A 19,806-nucleotide genomic window follows, 5' to 3' on the forward strand; every position below is an offset into this window, starting at 1 on the left:
AAATGGTCAAGGAACCTATCCCCACCTCAAGTATTTCACAGATTAAGCTTCTAGCTTGGCACAAGCTGTTGGGATATAAGACTGAAGGACTGGCCAGCTGTGATTGCTCACATCTATAAATCCTAGCACTTTGGGAGGCCAAGACAAGTGGATCACTTGAGGTCAGGAGTTCGAGACCAGCCTGGCCAATGTAATGAAACCCCATCTCTACTAAAAACACAAAAATTAGCCGGGCATGGTGGCATGCACCTGTAATCCCAGCTACTTGGAAGGCCGAGGCACAAGAATTGCTTGAAACTGAGAGGCAGAGATTGCAGTGAGCTGAGATCCACTGCATTCCAGTCTGGAAAACAGAGTGAGACTCAGTCTCAAAAAAAAAAAAAGACTGGAGGACTAGGCTGGGCATGGGTGGCTCATGCCTGTAATCCCAGTCCTCTGGAAGGCTGAGGCAGGAGGAATTGATTGCTTGAGGCCAGGAGTTTAATATCAGCCCAGACAATATAGCAAGAACCCATCTCGACATAAAAAAGAAAAAAAAATATCTATTTAAGGCTATAGAAGTAAGTGTTACTGAATATAGCAATATCTACATTGATTACATTAGAGGAAAAAAACTCTGGTTAGGTTGCAACTAGGAGTCATAGGAAGACAGAATTTCAGAAATTCATACCATACCAGACAGATGTATTTTATTAAAAAAGAGAAAAATAATCTTTAATCAAAAAGTCTGATTAAATTCAATATTAACTCAAACTCTTAAAAATTTTCTGGAAAAGTCAACAGGGTGAATCACAGAAAAGCAGGCAGCGGCTGACAGTTCTTTGGTGGAAAAGTAAGTTGCAAACTTACCTAAGCTGCCCACATGATTATCAAGCCAAGTTTGTTTTTCAAAAATAGATTTTAAAATATACCAAAGAAACTATATAATTCAAAAATTTAACAATGAAGTTAAAGTATATAGCAAAAAACAAATATGACAATACACATGAATAATGTATAAAAGAAGCCTTTCAATCCTAGAAAACTAAAATCGAGAAAACTTACTGAAGGGTAACAAACATAAAATGAGGACTAATAGCAAGGAACAATCCTAAACATTTTCCCAGTGACTGACTAAGCCTCAAAAAGACAGCTTAGCAAAACAACATGTAGGTTTTTTTCCTAGCCAATTCAGTTCTATTTAGATAAATCTGGTTACCAATCAATACATATATAAATTAATTTCTTTCTACTCAATTACTACCATTTTTTTCTTTTTCACCTTTCCCCTAATTTCCTCTAGCAACACTTTTCCTTTGGTTTGATCAGCTGAACTCAAAAGGTTTGGTACCTAAAATGAGGATCAACTCTTATTGGAATAGCACTTGGGAAATGCAATCCTAGAAAAGGCAAATGTTTAACTGAGGGCTTGACAAAGTTAAGCGTCCATTCTCCATATGACAATGTCTCCCATGTTCATCACTAGGTTAATGGCTGCACTTGGCTAGATCACATGAACCCTGCAGAATACTGGAATGTTCCCTGGCGAGGTACTACAGGTGCATGCACAAACATCCACCCATTTAAGCTTTTAATAAATACAAAGCATCCTTTTAAACAGTTTCAGTAGAATAAATTAAAAATATTGCATTTCTATTGGCCTGCTTTGCTTCTTGAGCTGGCTTGGAGTGTTGTTCATGACACAAGACAGAATAGTTAATTACTGGCTACTCCAAGCTCTTTAAGCTTCAGCACTTCTCGTTCTTCAAGCCTCAGCACCTTTTTTGCAGCAATAATGGTATTCTTCATTAGCATCGCCACCGTCATGGGGCCAACACCTCCAGGAACTGGAGTGATATAACCAGCTTTTTGTCTGACTCCTACATAGAAACAAGACAGGTAGACTGCTTTAATGATGGAAAAGGACATGTATGTACTTTAATATATTATGAAAGAAGCATGCAAGGAAAAAGTAACATACCTAAGTATAAAACTCAAAAAATCACATCTACATCATTCAAGGTTTTGTGAAAACACTAGTAAAATAACATGCACATACAGAATTGTTCAAGGAATATTTATGCATCTAAGTAACCTATAAAGAAACCTATTAAAGAAACATACTTTGCTTATACCCATTACTGGAGACAATTAAAAAAAAACATACCTACTAGGTTAACTGTGTGGGAGCTGTTAGTATAATAATAATAAGCATTATCTCAATACCTGCCTACAGCATTTTCTTAATCTTAAATATAATTTGTCCAAAGCATCAAGCATAGTAATTTTAATTGAGAAGTTAAAAAAAAATTAACCTAAAAAAAATTAAAGTGAAAATCCTTAAATAGCTAGGCATGGGTTTGACTGCTTTAATAAAAACAGAAGCTAGGCAGGTGATGAACAATGAGAACACATGGACACAGGGAAGGGAGTACTACACACTGGGGTCTATTGGGGGGAATAGGGGTAGGGGAGGGACAGCGGGGGCGGGGGAGAGCCGGGGAGGGATAGCATGGGGAGAAATGCCAAACGTGGGTGAAGGGGCGGAAGGCAACAAAACACACTGCCATGTGTGTACCTATGCAACTATCTTACATGTTCTGCACATGTACCTCAAAACCTAAAACGCAATTAAAAAAAAAATTTTTTTAAAAACAGAAGCTAGGAATAGGATTATTCATGCTTGTAATCCCAGCACTTTGGGAGTCTGAGGCAGAGGGTGGGTGGGGAATTGCTTGAGGCCAGGAGTTTGAAACAAGCCTGGGCAACATGGTAAAACCCCATCTCTACAAAAAATACAAAAATTAGCCAAGTGAGGTGGCATGTGCCTATAGTCCCAGCTACTCAGTAGGAGGCTGAGGCAGGAGAACTGCTTGAGCCCAGAAGGCAGAGGTTGCAGTGAGCTGAGATCATGTTAATCTACTCCAGCCTGGGCAACAGAGAGAGACCCTGTCTCAAAAAAAAAAAAAAAAAAAAAAAAAAAAAGAAAGAAAAAGGATCATCAGCATAAAACTCAGATAAACATTCTATCTTAAGAACTGAAAGAAGAGGCTGAGGCAGGCGTATCACTTGAGGCCAGGAGTTTGAGACCAGCCTGGCCAACAAAGCCAAACTCATCTCTACTAAAAATACAAAAAATTAGCCAGGCATGGTGGCACATGCCTATAATCCCAGCTACTCAGGTGGCTAAGGCAAGAGAATCACTTGAACCTGGAAGGCGGAGGCTACAGTGAGCAGAGATCAGCCATGCCATTGCACTACCGCCTGGGCAACAGAGTGAGACTTTGCCTCTGAAAAAAAAAGAACTGAGAAGAGAAATCTATTCCAATTATTTCAGGGATAAGGCTTTTTCCTGGGCCATTTTAACTTTCTAGGTCTGTGATCTCTCAGTGTGAAAATGAGAAATCTGTAACACTTTTTTGGGAAACTCCATGGTTTAGAAAAATCATTTCATCAAATTTTCAAACTTGTTAAAAAGTCAAGAAATTGAATTATGAAATAAGTCTAAGAAAAATAAACAATTCCCTGAAAAGTGTATAACTGCTCTAAATTATTGTGATAAAACACCTAAAATAATTCTAAAATGGCTACAATTTTTAAAAAGTTTCTCTAATTCTTTTGAAAAGCATACTAAGGGCAGGCACAGTGGCTCACGCCTGTAAGCTCAGCACTTTGGGAGGCCAAGGCAAGCTCATCACTTGAGGTCAGGAGTTCCAGACCAGCCTGGCCAACATGGTAAAACCCTGTCTCTACTAAAAATACAAAAAAATTAGCTGGATGTGGTGGCACACGCCTGTAATCCTGGCTACTGGGGAGGCTTGAGGCACAAGAATCGCTTGAAGCTGTTAGGTGGAGGTTACAGTGAGCCAAGATGGTGCCAGTGCACTCCAGTCTGGGTGACAAAAGGAGATTGTCTCAAAAAAATAATAAAATGAAAAGAAAAGAAAAGCATACTAGCTGGGTGCGGTGGTTCATGCCTGTAATCCCAGCACTTTGGGAGGACGAGACAGGTAGATCACCTGAGGTCAGGAGTTCAAGACCAGCCTGACCAATATGGTGAAACCCTGTGTCTATTAAAAAGACAAAAATTAGCAGGGCGTGGGGGCAGATACCTGTAATCCCAGCTACTTGGGAGTCTGAGACAGGAGAATTGCTTGAACCAGGGAGGCAGAGGTTGCAGTGAGCCTTTGAGCTTGTGCCACTACACTTCAGCCTGGGCAACAAGAGTGAATCTCCATCTCAAAAAAAAAAAAAATGCATACTAAACAATATTACCAAGGTAACATGAGCAAGTTACATAAAAAGTAAATAATCTATCCTGAATGTCCATGAAAGGTAGGATTTATTGATTTCAGTTTTTAAAATAAAATTATGCCATTACCTTCAAAATCCACATCTCCAACCAACTTGGGTTTGGCAGTTACGGGATCATGAACTCTATTTATTCCCACATCAATAACTGCTGCTCCTTCCTTGATCATATCTGCTGTGATCAGATTTGGAATGCCTGGAAATGGAGACAGGAAAGATCAACTTGTCAGATTCTTATCTAATTTCAATTTCAAGAGACCTAGAAGAACTAATTAACATGTTTTATTAAAACCTGTTAAAAATATTGAGGAACCACTTACTTTTATTATTTATTTTTAGCTTCCAACAGAAAACAAAAGGAACCATTTAAATTTAATACACTAAATATAAATATTTTGGAGCTTTAGAAATAACATTCACCCATCCAGTCTATAATGGAATGCCTGAAACCAGTATTCCAATCACAACTCTATCCTCATCTTTGTAGGCAGCTCAAAGAATCATTATGAGGGGAATGATGAATGGAATGGCAGCTAGGCAGACAAATTCTAAGATGACGGGTACAACATCCTCTTCTGAGGCAAAGTCCTTCCCTCCATCCCCCTTGTGTTCTTACCTGCAGCAGATATTACAATATCTGCAAGAATTGTATGTTTCTTCAACTGCTCTTTGGGAGTATATCGATGAGATATTGTAACAGTGGCATCGCCTAAAAAAAAAAAAACTAGATGTCTTGATTTCTGACACAAAGCTGGGATTGGATTAGGTCTCAACTAGTCATGTCTTTGTAGAAACTCAACATCTCTGAAAAACTACAAACACTGTAGAAACTCAACATCTCTGGATGGCTCACGCCTGTAATCCCAGCACTTTGAGAGGTTAAGGTGAGCGGAAACCTGAGGTCAGGAATTTGAGACCAGCCTGCGCAAGATGGTGAAACCTATATCTACTAAAAATACAAAAATTAGCCAGGCATCATGGTGCACATCTGTAATCCCAGCTACCTGGGAGGTGGAGGTTGCAGTGAGCCGAGATCACGCCACTACACTCCAGCCTGGGCAACAGAGCGAAACTCCATCTCCAAAAAAAAAAAGAAAGAAAGACTTAATGGCTTGTGCCATATTTTCTGGATAGCTAATTGTCATTTACTTTTTTAAAATTAATACCTAATTTTGTATAGTTTTAACCCATTGGTTCCAGCTCGACTGTTTTGAATCATATAATTAAATTTATTCATCCTACTTTAAAGCCTTTCAAGAATTTTACTGTTTCTAAGCAAAATATCACTAAAATTACTCAAGGTTGGATTTTTTTTAAAGTATGTTGAAAGATAATTGAAAATATAGTCTTGCCATTATTTCTGATATAAACATGTAAGGTCATTATTACAATAATTATGTGGTAACTGACTGACAAGGCTTTTCCTCAGACCCAATTAACAGAACTTGACAGGACACATTACAGTCATATCAATCCAATTCTTTGCAATGGCTTAAGATCTTTTCCACTAAATGACACAGAACAGGATACTATCTTTGAATAAGAACTGCTCCTTAGTTCCAGCTATCAAAGCTATAGCTGAAATTTTCTAATTTCCTATAATCATGTTTCTATCAAAACTTAAATTTATTTCTGAAGCTAGTTACATGATAAATGAATAATAAAGAAACTCAGATGACACTGTGTGCAGCTTCTCTACAAAGGTTACTCCCTGAATTGTCTGTTAACAAAAGTACAACACATACAAAGTATAACAGAGTTAATACTTCCAAACACGCACAGGATGACTTCTGAAAGTTCTTACACGAGGAGAAGAGGACAGTGCTCCCTGAAAGCAATTTCCTTACCTCCAGGACGTTCATGTGCCCCATCTGTGTGCAGTAACATTGCAATGGGCATTCCAACATTTTTTGACCTTCCAGCCACAACCACATTCTTCCCTAGGGTTGGAATGCCTACAAAATATATATATATTTACATTAAAAGTAGTGCCAATCCATCTTAGAATGAACACCAAAGGAAAACAAAGTCAAATGGCCTAGAACATGAACCCAATTTTGATCTTGAAGTCACTGAGCTTATTGCCACATCAGTCAACTGGAGCTGTAACTTGCTACAAAATAAGGGCTAAAAGAAAATAGGAGAGAGCACACTGTAGGCTACAAAATATTATAGGAATGTGCACTGTCACCACTATTCAATCTTAAATTTCTTTCACTGAGGGCTGGGCGGTGGCTCACACCTGTAATCCCAGCAGGAGGCAGGATTGCTTGAGGCCAGGAGTTTGAGACCAGCCTGGGCAGCATGGCGAAACCTCTGACTCTTAAAAAGAAAAACAGAAAATTTCCTTCACTACCAGTAGAGTGGGGCATAAAGACAGAAAATTAAAAATTTGAAAGTTTAAGAAAGTTTCCTCCACGGAGGCTTCTGGATTAAAGAGCAAAAACTGTCAAAGGCAACGGTTAAGGCCGGGCAACGATGGCTCATGCCTGCAACCCCAGCGCTTTGGGAGGCTGAGGGGGCAGATCGCCTGAGGTCAGTTTTAGACCAGCCTGGCCAACATGGGGAAATCTGTCTCTACTAGAAATACAAAAATTAGCCGAGCATGGTAGGGCATGCCTGTAATCCCAGCTACTCAGGAGGCCAAGGCACGAGAATCGCTTGAGCCTGGGAGGCAAAGGTTATAGTGAGCCACTTCACTCCATCCTGGCTGACAGAGCGAGACACTCAATTAAAAAACAAAAAAAACCTGTTAAGAGAGGTAAACTCTGCGGAATAGGACTAGAGGACACCGGGTCGGGTTTCCACTCTTTGGAACTGTATGAGTTTTTACCATTTGCAGGTACTACTTTTATAATATTAACACAGACGTACAATTCTGGGATATACCTACCAGTTCGCTTAATTATTTCCCACACACCCCATGGGGTAGCTGGTAACATGGAATACTGGTCCAAACACATTCGCCCTACATTAATTACATGAAAGCCATCAACGTCCTTGTCTGGAGAAACAGCATTGCAGATCTTTCTTTCATCAATATGCTCTGAAAAAGAAATCAGCACAGCTGCCTTAAATCACCACTGTATAGTCAGCACTGCCTGACTCCAGCTTATGTAGAAGAATATCCATTCTTCTACAGCTTGCCTCTGAGATGTACTTCATCGGCATGGAAGGAACTCACATAAGCAAAGCCAAACACCAAGAGCAAAGCCAATACCGTCTATCACAGCTGCTTCCCTCCACTGTCCTTTGTATCAAGACCACAATGCTATATCAAGGGGTAATTGGTATTCTGAGTAGGTCTGTTCCATTTCTAATAAAATAGTCACTCTTTTGAATTTACTTTGCCTTTAAGCCAAATCCACATGAAGAGCCAGGTGATTTCTTTACTCCTGAGAAATCATTTTAGGTAGGGCATGGGAGTTCATGCCTGTAATCCCAGAACTTTGGGAAGTACGGAGTTCAAGACCAGCCCAGGCAACACAGGGAGACTTCCATCTCTGGGAAAAATGTAAAAGATCGCTGGGCGTGGTGGCACACACCCTAGTCCTAGCTATTTGGGAGGCTGAGGCAGGAGGATCCCTTGAACCCAGGAGCTTTGAGCATGCAATAAGCTATGATTGTACCATGGCACTCCAGCCTGGGTGATAAAGCAAGACTTGGGACAGAAGGGGAGGGGAAGGAAAGGGAAAGGCTGGGTGCAGTGGCTCATGCCTATAATCCCAGCACTTTGGGGGAGGCCGACGGGGGCGTGGATCACCAGAGGTCAGGAGTTCGAGACCAGACTGACCAACATGGTGAAACCCCATCTCTATTAAAAATACAAAAAAAATTAGCCAGGTGTGGTGGCCCATGCCTGTAATCCCAGCTACTCAGGAGGCTGAGGCAGGAGCATCGCTTGAACCCAGGAGGCGGAGGTTGCAAGGATCCAAGATCATGCCACTATACTCTAGCCTGGGCAACAGAGAGAGACTCTGTCTCAAAAAAAAAAAAAAAGAAAGAAAAAAAGAAAAAGAAAAGCAGAAGCAGCAGAAATCATTTTAAGTGGTGGAGTCCAAAACTCACCTGGAAGAGGCAGCTGAACAAGGAGGCCATCTACATTATCATCATTATTCAGTTTATTGATTAAATTCAACAATTCTTCCTCTGAAATTGAAGCTGATTTCACAATTGTCTCACTGTTGATTCCTATTATAAGAAATTTTGAGATTAAAAAAATGTTTGAAGCATTTAATGAGCACTGCTATGTTGCCTACCATACTTGGCTACCACACAGGTTTTGTATCATCACACTCACCCCTAAAAGCTGAAGTAGCTCAAGAATCTAAAAAAGTAACTTCACAAATATACACACTAGAGAATACTAGCTTAACACATCCAGTATACCTCATTCTATGCAATCCTGTTAACCTTGTTTTACAGACAGACTGAGGCTCAGAGGTTTAAAAATAAGCAAGCTAATAATACAGTCAGTCTTTCTGGTTCCAAAATCCATGTTCTTTATTCTGCACCACACTACCTCCCAGTGTCTTAAAATGCCATGGCTTGGGCTGGGTACAGTGGCTCAGGCCTGTAATCCCAGCTCTTGTGGGAGGCCAACACGGGTGGATCACCTGAGGTTGGGAGTTCAAGACCAGCCTGACCAACATGGAGAAACCTCGTCTCTACTAAAAATACAAAATTAGCCAGGTGTGGTGGCATGTGCCTATAATCCCATCTACTCAGGAGGCTGAGGCAAGAGAATTGCTTGAACCTGGGAAGTGGAAGTTGCAGAGAGCTGAGATGGCGCCACTGCACTCCAGCCTGGGCAACAAGAGCAAGACTCCATCTCAAAAAAAAAAAAAAAAAAAAAAGCCATGGCCTGCAATTTTCTTTCTTTTCTTTTTTTTTTTTTTTTTTCCAGAGACGGAGTTTCGCTCTTGTTACCCAGGCTGGAGTGCCATGGCGTGATCTCGGCTCACTACAACCTCCGCCTCCTGGGTTCAGGCAATTCTCTTGCCTCAGCCTCCCGAGTAGCTGGGACTACAGGCACGCGCCATCATGCCCAGCTAATTGTTTGTATTTTTAGTAGCGATGGGGTTTCACCATGTTGACCAGGATGGTCTCAATGTCTTGATCTCGTGATCCACCCACCTCAGCCTTACAAAGTGCTGGGATTACAGGCTTGAGCCACCGTGCCCGGCCAATTTTCTAGAGGTTTCTAAAGGCTTTCAATTAAAAGAGCAGGAGGCCTCAATCCTCAAAGATAAAGAGTAGAGGATACCACGGGCTCACAGACCGGCAACCCCACCCAGCCATGCCAGTGGTTTCAAAGCCCTTCAGAAGTAAAGGCCACGTGCTGCTCAGACCACAGGCCCACAGATGAACAGGCAGAGGCATATCTGAGCCTGCCCACCCACCTCTTGTCTACAGCCACACAGTCTTCTGTGGTACCCTGAGGCCTAGAACACAAACCCCATCATCCAGACCTGAAATGCTTCTAAACTGCACGTTTGTCTTTAGAACCAATCGGTGAAGAACTTGAAAGCTATTTCCCAGAAGTCAGAGTCATTTCCTTCAAATCTATGACTGCGTTCCTGACCTCATCAGTGAGGTCTTCTAAAACTGTATTGCTCAATCATTCCCCCTAAGCCTCTAAGGCTTGAAACTGCAAACACTCAAACACCTCTGCTGGAGAGACCCATTGTTGCTCAAGGAAAGTAAATGTGAAATGTGTTCAAGGTCACCTATCAAATGTAAAGATAAAGAAAAGAACTTGGCAGGAGGTGGGGAGTTGGGGAGAGATAGCATGGGGAGAAATGCCAGATATAGATGATGGGGAGGAAGACAGCAAATCACGCTGCCATGTGTGTACCTATGCAACAATCTTGCACATTCTTCACATGTACCCCAAAACCTAAAATGCAATAGAAAAAGAAGAAAAAGAAAAGAAAAGAACTTGGCTTATATTCTTTACAGAAGCCACAGAGAATACCAAACCAGTATCTCCTGCCCTATTCTATAAACCCCAAAATATATAGCCTGATTTCCTATGACAGAGTTTTGGGATACAGTTCAATCACATCAGCCTCCTCTGCTTGGGTTTCCTGATCAGAAAAAATAAATCATAAATTACAATGGACTTTGCCTCATGTAAACCTCAACTGAGCAACAGCAGTCGGCGTCTGACACATACCCACATCTGCAGCTGCCCTGGTTTTGTTGAGGACATAGGAGTGACTTGCAGGATTCTCGCCAACCAGGATCACGCTCAGGTGTGGCTGTTTATTGCCTGAGGCCACCCACTCTTCCACCTCCTGCCGTACTTCCTGCTTGATCTGCTGGGCCAGTTTCCTTCCAGAAATGACCACGGCTTCATTTCTGCAGAAGGCAACAGAGTCACAAAACCAAATAACTTGAAGTTTTATAAAAAGTAAAACTCTGCCAGGTGTAGTGGCTCATGCCTGTAATCTCAGCACTTCCAGACACCAAGGCGGGAGGATGGCTTGAGCCCAGGAGTTTGAGACCAGCCTCAGCCACATGGTGAAAGCCTGTCTTTGCTAAGTAAATAAATAAATATGTCTAGCTACATATGCAGGGGGATAAAGTTGATAGAAATCATTATTATCATTAATTTGAAGCTCAGAGAGTTTAAATGACTGAGAGCTAGTGCTTGGTCAAGCTGAGTCTCACATCAGTCTCACTCTTAACTGCTACACCATCCAGCGCCCAGATCATTACTAAGTTTTCTGCAAGTTTAATTTGCAATTGTTTGACCCCCTCACCATGAGGTTAAATAGTTTTTTGTTTTTATTTTTTGAGACAAGTTTCGCTCTTCTTGCCCAGACTGGAGTGCAATGGCAGGATCTCAGCTCACCACAACCTCCGCCTCCCAGGTTCAAGCGATTCTCCTGCCTCAGCCTCCTGAGTGGCTGGGATTACAGGTGCCCACCACCACGCCCACTCTAAGCCCAGCTAGTTTTTTGTATTTTTAATAGAGATGGGGTTTCATCATATTCACCAGGCTGGTCTTGAAACTCCTGACCTCAGTTGATCTACCCGCCTCCCAAAGTGCTGGGATTACAGGCGTGAGCCACCACCATGCCCAGGCCAAATAGTTTTTATCTGCTTATATGCCATTTGTAGTTTGTGTTTTGCCCCAGTTGTTAGCAGCCAGGTGTGTATTTCAAATTATTTCCCAGTCAATTGACTTTACTGTTATGGTGCTTTTTAAATAGATAAATTATATTCTGTAGTTAAGTAAATAAACAATACAGGCTGGGTGTGGTGGCTCACACCTGTAATCCCAGCACTTTGGGAGGCCAAAGCTGGTGGATTGCTTGAGGTCAGGAGTTCGAGACCAGCCTGGCTAACATGGCGAAACCACTTCTGTACTAAAAATACAAAAATTAGCCAGGCATGGTGGCACGTGCCTATACTCCCAGCTACTCGAGGCTGAGGCAGAAGAATTGCTTGAACTCAGGAGGCAGAGGTTGCAGTGAGCTAATATCACCCCACTGCACTCCAGCCTGAGTGACAGAGTGAGACTCCATCTCAGAAAAATAAAATAAAATAATATAGATAAGCATATCTTCCTTAAGCAAAATGATCCCATAAAAACAAATCTTTCCCTTTAGATCGCTGTCCTTGGTGTCATGAAAATTGCTCTAATCTCAATAACAATGAAGCAATTTCCTCTTGTACTCTCAAACCTAACATCAAGGTACTGAATAACCTGTAGGGTCAGATAAAATTAATTCTCAAGATAACCGCTAATTTATTTTATTTTATTTTTTGATACGGACTCTTGCTTTGTTACCCAGACTGGAGTGGAGTGGCATGATCTCAGTTCACTGCAGCCTCCACCTCCCAGGTTCAAGCAATTCTCCAGCCTCTGCCTCTGGAGTAGCTGGGAATACAGGCACCCATCACTGCTCCTGGCCGGTAACTGCTCATTTAAATGGGATTTTAAGGCTTTTGAAATCTTTAGGCCTTCAAGTGCTTTTTATTGCATTATGATTAAATACCAACTTTAAACCAAATCTCAACATCTTGGATATAATGCAGTAATCTTATATCTAAACTTTATCTTAATCAGTACTGCATCTTGTGAAGTACTGAGAAATTATCAGCCGAGTGAGGTGGCTCATGCCTGTAATTCCAGCATTTTGGGAGGCTGAGGCAGGTGAATAACAAGGTCAAGAGTTTGAGACCAGCCTGGCCAACATGGTAAACCCTGTCTCTACTAAAAATACACAAATTAGCTGGGCATGGTGGCGCGCGCCTGTAATCCCAACTACTCAAGAGGCTGAGGCAGGAGCATCACTTGAACCCAAGAGGTGGAGGTTGCAGTGAGCTGAAACCACGCCATTGCACTCCAGCCTGGGTAACAGAGAGTCTCCATCTCAAAAAAAAAAAAAAAAATTATCATAATCTGGCCAGGCATGGTTGCTCACACCTGTACTCCCACCACTTTGGGAGGCCAAGGCTGGCAGATCACTTGAGGTCAGGAGTTTGAGACCAGCCTGGCCAACATGGTGAAACGCCATCTCTACTAAAAACACAAAAATTAGCCGGGCATGGTGGCAGGAGCCTGTAATTGTCATCTCAGCTACTCAGGAGCTGAGGTAGGAGAATATCTTGAACCCAGGAGGCAGAGGCTGCAATTAGCCGAGATTGCGCCACTGCACTCCAGCCTGCATGACAGAGTGAAACTCTATCTCAAAAAAAAAAAGAAAAAAGTATTATAATCTTATAGCACATCAAATACTTTTACCCAGATTTTACATAATGATACTATCATGGCACGACATATAATAGCATTTAATTTATACCCATGGTATATGAAGAAATTGAAAACATTAACATTCACAATTCCGTTTCGGAATTAAGAGTTGAAGAGGACTTCCTTAAAAGGGTTTTGCTGATACAAATACACCTGGCAACATTCCTGATTTATATTAGTACCCGGAATGCCCATCCTAGGCCAAAAATACATTCCCCATCATGGAATACTACAGAGAGACTACTTTAAAAGGGCTTATAACAGTCATTTATATTGAATGAAATTACATATGTAATGTGCCAGGCATATATGTTCAATAAAACTAATTTCTTACTCTTTTCCCTTGGTTTTATATACATATATACATACACATACACACATATCCTTAAAATATAATAGATACATATACTCAGGGAGATATATATACTATATGTATATACACTCAGTGAGAATGACTTAGCTTGCACCTCATAAAAAGTTTCTTTTGAAAGCAGTAAACTTAGAGAAAATGGTATTAGCACATTCAAATAAATCATATACTAAAGTTAAGAACACAGGGTTCTGGGGAAAGCCAGAGTTCCAAGTCCCAGACTTTGCTTCCAAAAGCAGGTTCTGACTGTTACGCCAATTTTCTTTTTTTTTTTAAAAGAAAGTCAAAGAGTAACAAGAACCAAAAACAAAACCACATGCAATGAATATCTTTCATAGTATAACCGTCAGCCCTCCTCTGCTTCCACAGCTCTGGAAAATGTGAAACACAGCCTTAGGAGTGAGTCATTAACGCAGCATCATCTCTGTTGCTAAGGGGCAGATTAACTGATACCCCAAAATAAACAGGGAGATGGAGACTCATCTCCCATGGGGAATCCAAAACTGTAACTACATTAGCTAACATTTATCCCAGAATTAAATGCGTTCACAGATGTGTTTAGAAAAAAATTCCCAGGGCTGGGCATGGTGGCTCAGGTCTGTAATCCCAGCATTTTGGGAGGTAAAGTTCAAGACTAGCATGGGCAACATGGCAAGACCCTGTGTCTTCTAAAAGTTTAAAAAAAAAAAAGTAGCCAAGCATGGTGGTGCACTCCTGTGGTCTCAGTTACTCAGGAAACTGAGGTGAGAGATCACTTGAGCCCAGGAGGTCAAGGCTGCAGTAAGCCGTGCTTGCACCACTGCACTCCAACCTGACCAAGAGATTCCCTTGCCAAAAAAAAAAAAAAAAAAATTCCATTAAAATAAGTAATCAACAGAACAGGAAGAAGTCAACAGGACTGTTCAAATAAAATCCAGAACTGTGGCTCACGCCTGTAATCCCAGCACTTTGGGAGGCTGAGGCGGGTAGATCACTTGAGGTCAGGAGTTCGTGACCAGCCTGGCCAACATAGTGAAACCCCGTCTCTACTAAAAATACAAAAATTAGCTGGGTGTGGTGGTGTGTGCCTGTAGTTCCAGCTACTCAGGAGGCTGAGGCAGAACAGTTTGAACCCAGGAGGCAGAGGTTGCAATGAGCCAAGATTGCACCATTGCACTCCAAGCCTGGGTGACAAAGTGAGACTCTGTCTCCAAAAATAAAACAAAATTCAAAACTAAAATCCAAGTGAGTAGCATCTTCACTTTCCTTTTAATTCAATAGCTTACAGTACTGTAATTTTCCATGAGAAATCACTATCAAGGCATTTTACAATTCATGATCAAGTGATTTGGGGAAGTTCTGTTATCAATTAATGGTAAAAGTAGAGTGAAGGAAAACACAAGGGAGAACGGAACAAACACCTATTAACACTAGGTATTTTGCTTAGGCTTTTACATATATTACTCTGCTACCTTGGGGCTACTACAACACTGCTATACGGAAGATGAAACTGAAAGCAGTAGAAACAAGATTTAAAGGCAAACTTCCTCCTCTAAAGTTCACTTACTCTGTAACCCCACTGTCTCCAAGGCTACTATTTCTCCAACTATGAGGTTTATGTTCCTGAAACCTCATACCGACCAATAAAGAAAAACAAAAAAAGAACGCAGACTTGTATTTTTAAAAAGATTTAACTTTCACATTTACGCAGCCGGCAGTAAGAAAGCAATACTTGGGAACTGTAAATACCAAATAAGCAGTACAGATGATATGGATTGCTTTCGGAGATGTGGACAAAGCTTACTTGTTCTTTCAGAAAGGTATGAAAAGAGCATTTGTTATTGGAAAATGTAGGCAAACTGGCCCAGTTCTTTAGGTAATGAATGAGAGCATCTTTATAAATCTCTTTTCGACCATGTAAGCCTAAAGGTCTGGTCCACAGTCACAAGAGGCCAGCACTCAGGAAGAGGGAGACGGGGAGAGAACGTACAGCAATGAAAGATGGGGCAGGTCGGAGTCAGACCAAGGACAGCCCTGAAAGTCCCCTCCCACGTCTTCCTTCAAGAACTCATTGTTCCAACAAGCAAGCCCCTTTGAAATGTTTCTAACAGCATTTCCGCACTGACTGGAAATTACACACGTGTTCCACCCCTTGTCAGGAACGTGAGTTCCACTAAGAACAGTTTTTATCATCTCTGAATTTGCACAGTTCGGCATAGTGTCTGGCACACAGTGAACGTTAGATGAAAAAAAGAAGGGGCCAATGTTATAAGGTGCAGGGCTCTAACAATGCCAACAATGCCAACGCTCTAATGATCGACCAAGTCACCTTCCCAAGGAAATCAAAAAATGCAAATAGAGGTTTTCCTTTTCTCCGCCCCAATACATTTTTTCCAATTTTGTTATTGTGGTAAAATTCACATAACATAAAACTTACCAACCTTTTTTTTTTTTTTTTTTTTTTTGAGACACTGTCTCGCTTTGTTGCCCAGACTGGACTGCAGTGGCACCATTACTGCAGTCTCGAACTCCTGGGCTCAAGCAATTCTCATGCCTCAGCCTCAGCGCGCGTCACCACGCCCGGCCCAACAATTTTTAAGTGCAGTTCAGTAGTATTAAATACGTTCATAATGTTGTGCAACCGTCCTCACCATCTCCAGAACTTTTCATCTTATGACTGAAATTCTGCCAGTGCCGCTGAAACGTGGGTACTTGCCACTCTCTATGTCCCCTTTCCTTAAGGCTCTAGGAGCCTCCCAGGGGTTTGACACCTCCGGGTACTCAGCCCGGCACTGACCGGCTCGGGTTGGGGGCAGCCAAAGCCTGGGTGTCCAGAGTCCATTCAAGTTCCGGGAGGGACGGCAGCAGCGTGGGCCACTCCCACCGGTGGAAGGAGGAGGGCGGCGCGGGGACCCCAGCAAGTCAGATCAGGGATTTCATCAGCTGCAGCAGCGCCCTCCGCCGCTAGGGTCCCCGCAAGGGACAGCTGAGGGCTGCTCTTTTGGAACCCCCGCCTGCTCCCCGCAAGACGACTTTCGGCATCCCAGCCAGGGGCTGCCAGCAGCTATCGGAAGGCCCGGCACAAACTGGCGCCTTCTCCTTCGCTCCGCACGCCACCCCCGTCCCGCCCGCCCACTGGCCACGAGCCCCGGCGACGCCCCGAGTCGCCGGAGCGGCTCCCGCTGAAACGCGGGCTCCAGTACCAGCCCTCCGCGTCGAGCAAACGCCCCGGTCAAGGGCTGCGGCGGCGCTCGGTGCCACGTCGTCCCACCACACCCCTCAGCGGCCACCACCGCCGGGGCGGAGATGTTCGGGGAGGGACATCCCCCGGTGTCCCTCAGGGGCCCGGCATGCCCCTCGCCCTCCGTTCCCCTGGGCTTTCCGCGCTGACCGAGTTCCCTGACCCTCTTACCGAACTGCCGCGAGGTGGAAGGAACGAGGGCGGAGGGAGCATCTCTGCGCAGACTGCAGCAGTCGGGAAGCCAACGCGGACATGAGCGAAGGCGCAGGCATAGCCCACGCCAGTGACCGTGTCGGGAGGGAAGCGCGCGCGCGGGCCGAGCAATTATACTGCGGCCTCGTGGCAGGCTCTGCCTCCCTCCGCCACCCATTGGTCCCTGCCACACGCCACTGGCTGTCTGTTGAGGCTTCTGGAGCCGAAGGAGCCAACCGGTTTTCTTTATGAAACGTAAGCGAAGTCCCGAAAAGCCCTGCTTTTGATTGGCGCAAGAAGAGCCCGGAGCGAGGCCCACCTGCCCGACGCTGCTAGTGTCACCGAAGCCCAGACAGCGGGAGAAAAGTTCATTCATTCGTTCGTTGAACAGTTATCTGAACGCCTAATGCGTGCCAAGCACTGTAAAGGGTGGATGAAAAGACAAGCTGATCCAACGAATAGAAGTAGAAGGAATTATAGAGTTAGAAAATCACCATTTAGCAAAATCATAGTAAAAACTGATTAAGAATTGTTGCAATGGAGGAAGGGCTTACAGAGTGCCTAAATAACAATGGTTGCAAGTACTGGGAACAGTAAACCGCGGCAAACTGTGTCAGGCCACTGGGGAGGCAAACTTCTCTAAGCCTCCATGTTCCAGCTGCAGAGTGCCCTTGACTCTGTTACAGTACAAAACATGCTCACGGGCTTAAAACCCCTTTTGTAGCATGACAAAGTAACCAGACTTGTAGGCTCCTTTTGAGACTCACTCCCTCCGGCTGCGGTGGCTGCGGCTGCGCCTAAAATACAATCTTTAGATAACCACATGCTTCTGCTTTTCAAAGTTTCTCACAAAGCCGTCACTGCTAGCAATCTAGAATGACACGTCAGTTTCTGTTCACCAAAGATTGCTCCAGGGTCATGCCACCCTCTCTCCACTATCACATCACCTTCACCCCACCATCTGCTGACTGCTCAAAGTGATTGTAACCCATAAATACTGTAGGGAACCTAAACTCGGGGCCTTCACTGCCTCCAGTATAAAGTGATGGTCACATGGTCCAACTTTCATTCTTAATCTGTCTTTTTCTCATTCCTTTGTCGCCACCGAACTCAGGGTACCCATGGTGGGGTGTAGGGGCTGGTTCTCTACAAGAGTCAGTAACGGATGTCAAAACAACTTGGTGAAAGTTGGATGAGGAGCAAGATATTTGCATAGAGAGTTGCCAGATCTGGCAAATAAAAACACAAGATGCCCAATCAAATTCGAATTTTAAATAAACACTTTTGGGAGATCATATTTATACTTTAAAAAGTATTTGTGGTTTATGTGGACTTCAGATTTAACTGGGCTTCCTGTATTTTTTCTCGCAAACTTTTACATGGTCTCAAAGTATCTCTCCCACAAAGAAATTTAAGAACAAAAAAGGAGGGCCAGGCGTAATGGCTCACACCTGTAATCCCAGAACTTTGGGAGGCTGAGGTGGCAGATCACCTGAAGCCAGGAGTTCAAGACCAGACTGGCCAACATGGTGAAACCCTGTCTCTGCTAAAAACACAAAAAATTAGCCGGGTGTGGTGGCGCCCGCCTGTAGTCCCAGCTACTAAGGGAGACTGAGGCACAAGAATCGCTTGAACCTGGGACATGGAAGTTGCAGTGAGCCAAGATCATGCCATTGCACTCCAGCCTGGGCAACAGAGTGAGACTCCATCTCAAAAAAAAAAAAAAAAAAGGAAAATGCTAAATTTACAGTGAAGAAACCTGACAGTTACTGCCTCAACCGAGTAATCAAAGTTAGCACCACCCAGTAATGGAACTCACATTATGTACCTTCTGATAGGCTGCACTGAGGAGACACATCAATTCGTAGCTCTTAACAAGTCTGTATACTTAATCAAGTGAGTTTTCTAAACCAGTGAGTCTCCTAAAAGTGGTTACAGATTCTTCATTTCACATTGAGATGAGAAATCACAGATTAGAATGTTAAAACTGTCCAGGGAAAAGAAAAACAGTCCTGAAGTGTTGGAACACACTTGTAGATCTTAATCTATTCACAAGGAAATGTCAGACAAGTCCAAAGTGAGAGATATTCTACAAGATAAATCACTTATACTCTTGACAGCTAGAAGGCCATGAAAGACAAAGAATGAGAAACTGTTTTCAATTAAAGAAGCCTGGACATGACAGCTAAATGCTGTTGATTCTGGATCAGATTCTGGACCAAAACCTTTTTGTCTTTCTTTTTTTCTCTGTTTGCTACAGATAACATTATAAGACAATTGGCAAAATAGGAATAAAGTCTGCAACTAACTAATAACATTGTATCACGATATTGTTGATTTCCTGATTTAACTAATTGCATTGCGAAAATGTAAGAGAATGTATTGCACTTGCTTCTAGAACTGAAGGACCATGCCTGCAACTTCCTTTTGAAGAGTTCAGAAAAAAACAACGTTTTGTATCTATGAGTTGACTAGGGCTGCCACAACAAAATAACACTGACTGAGTCGTTTAAACAACAGAAATGGGTGAGTGCAGTGGCTCACACCTGTAATCCCAGCACTTTGGGAGGCCGAGGCAGGCGGATCACCTGAGGTCAGGATTTTGAGACCAGCCTGGCCAACTTGGTGAAACCCTATCTCTACTAAAAATACAAAAATTAGTTGGGCATGGTGGTGCGTGCCTGTAGTCCCAGCTTGTTCGGAGGCTGAGGCAGGAGAATTGCTTGAATGCAGTAGGTGGAGGTTGCAGTGAGCCAAGAGAGCGCCACTGAACTCCAGCCTGGGTAACAGTGAGACTTGGCCTAAAAAAAATAAAAGGAAGAGAGAAATATATTTTCTCACAATTCTGGAGGCTAGAAATAAAGGTCAAGGTGTTGGCAGAATTAGTTTCTCCTGATGCTTGTAGTCCTTGGCTTGCAGAGCTGCCTGCTTGCTGTGTTGTGGCCTTTGCTGTGTGCACATGCAACC

The 19,806-nt window shown here is 43.0% G+C and overlaps 1 protein-coding gene across 2 annotated transcripts; it reads right to left on the bottom strand.

Moving 5' to 3' along the window:
• Nucleotides 1-667: 667 nt before the first annotated feature.
• MTHFD2 (methylenetetrahydrofolate dehydrogenase (NADP+ dependent) 2, methenyltetrahydrofolate cyclohydrolase) lies at nucleotides 668-17,058 on the bottom strand. 2 transcript variants are annotated; one of them, XM_002757600.6, is made up of 8 exons: nucleotides 16,819-16,946; nucleotides 10,469-10,653; nucleotides 8,359-8,481; nucleotides 7,184-7,336; nucleotides 6,138-6,245; nucleotides 4,907-4,999; nucleotides 4,361-4,486; nucleotides 668-1,859 (listed from the first exon to the last, which is right to left on the bottom strand). In XM_002757600.6, the coding sequence occupies exons 1-8, from the start codon at nucleotides 16,917-16,919 to the stop codon at nucleotides 1,696-1,698; spliced, it is 1,053 nt and encodes a 350-aa protein (XP_002757646.1). In that variant the 5' UTR covers nucleotides 16,920-16,946; the 3' UTR covers nucleotides 668-1,695. The 2 variants fall into 2 exon arrangements, with proteins under 2 accessions (XP_002757646.1, XP_035128106.1); XM_035272215.3 differs by lacking the exon at nucleotides 10,469-10,653 and having other exon boundaries at nucleotides 16,819-17,058.
• Between the last annotated feature and the right edge of the window lie 2,748 nt (nucleotides 17,059-19,806).

The sequence above is a fragment of the Callithrix jacchus genome, chromosome 14 (assembly GCF_049354715.1).
Source record: "Callithrix jacchus isolate 240 chromosome 14, calJac240_pri, whole genome shotgun sequence".
NCBI lineage: Eukaryota > Metazoa > Chordata > Mammalia > Primates > Cebidae > Callithrix > Callithrix jacchus.

Excerpts from the sequence above, each read along its gene's own strand:
- MTHFD2 (XM_002757600.6), bottom strand. The coding sequence starts at position 16,919 with ATGCCTGCGCCTTCGCTCATGTCCGCGTTGGCTTCCCGACTGCTGCAG. Across the intron at positions 5,000-6,137 it reads GGCACATGAACGTCCTGGAG|GCGATGCCACTGTTACAATA; the intron begins GTAAGGAAATTG and ends TTTTTTTTTTAG. Across the intron at positions 1,860-4,360 it reads TGGAGATGTGGATTTTGAAG|GAGTCAGACAAAAAGCTGGT; the intron begins GTAATGGCATAA and ends GTTTCTATGTAG.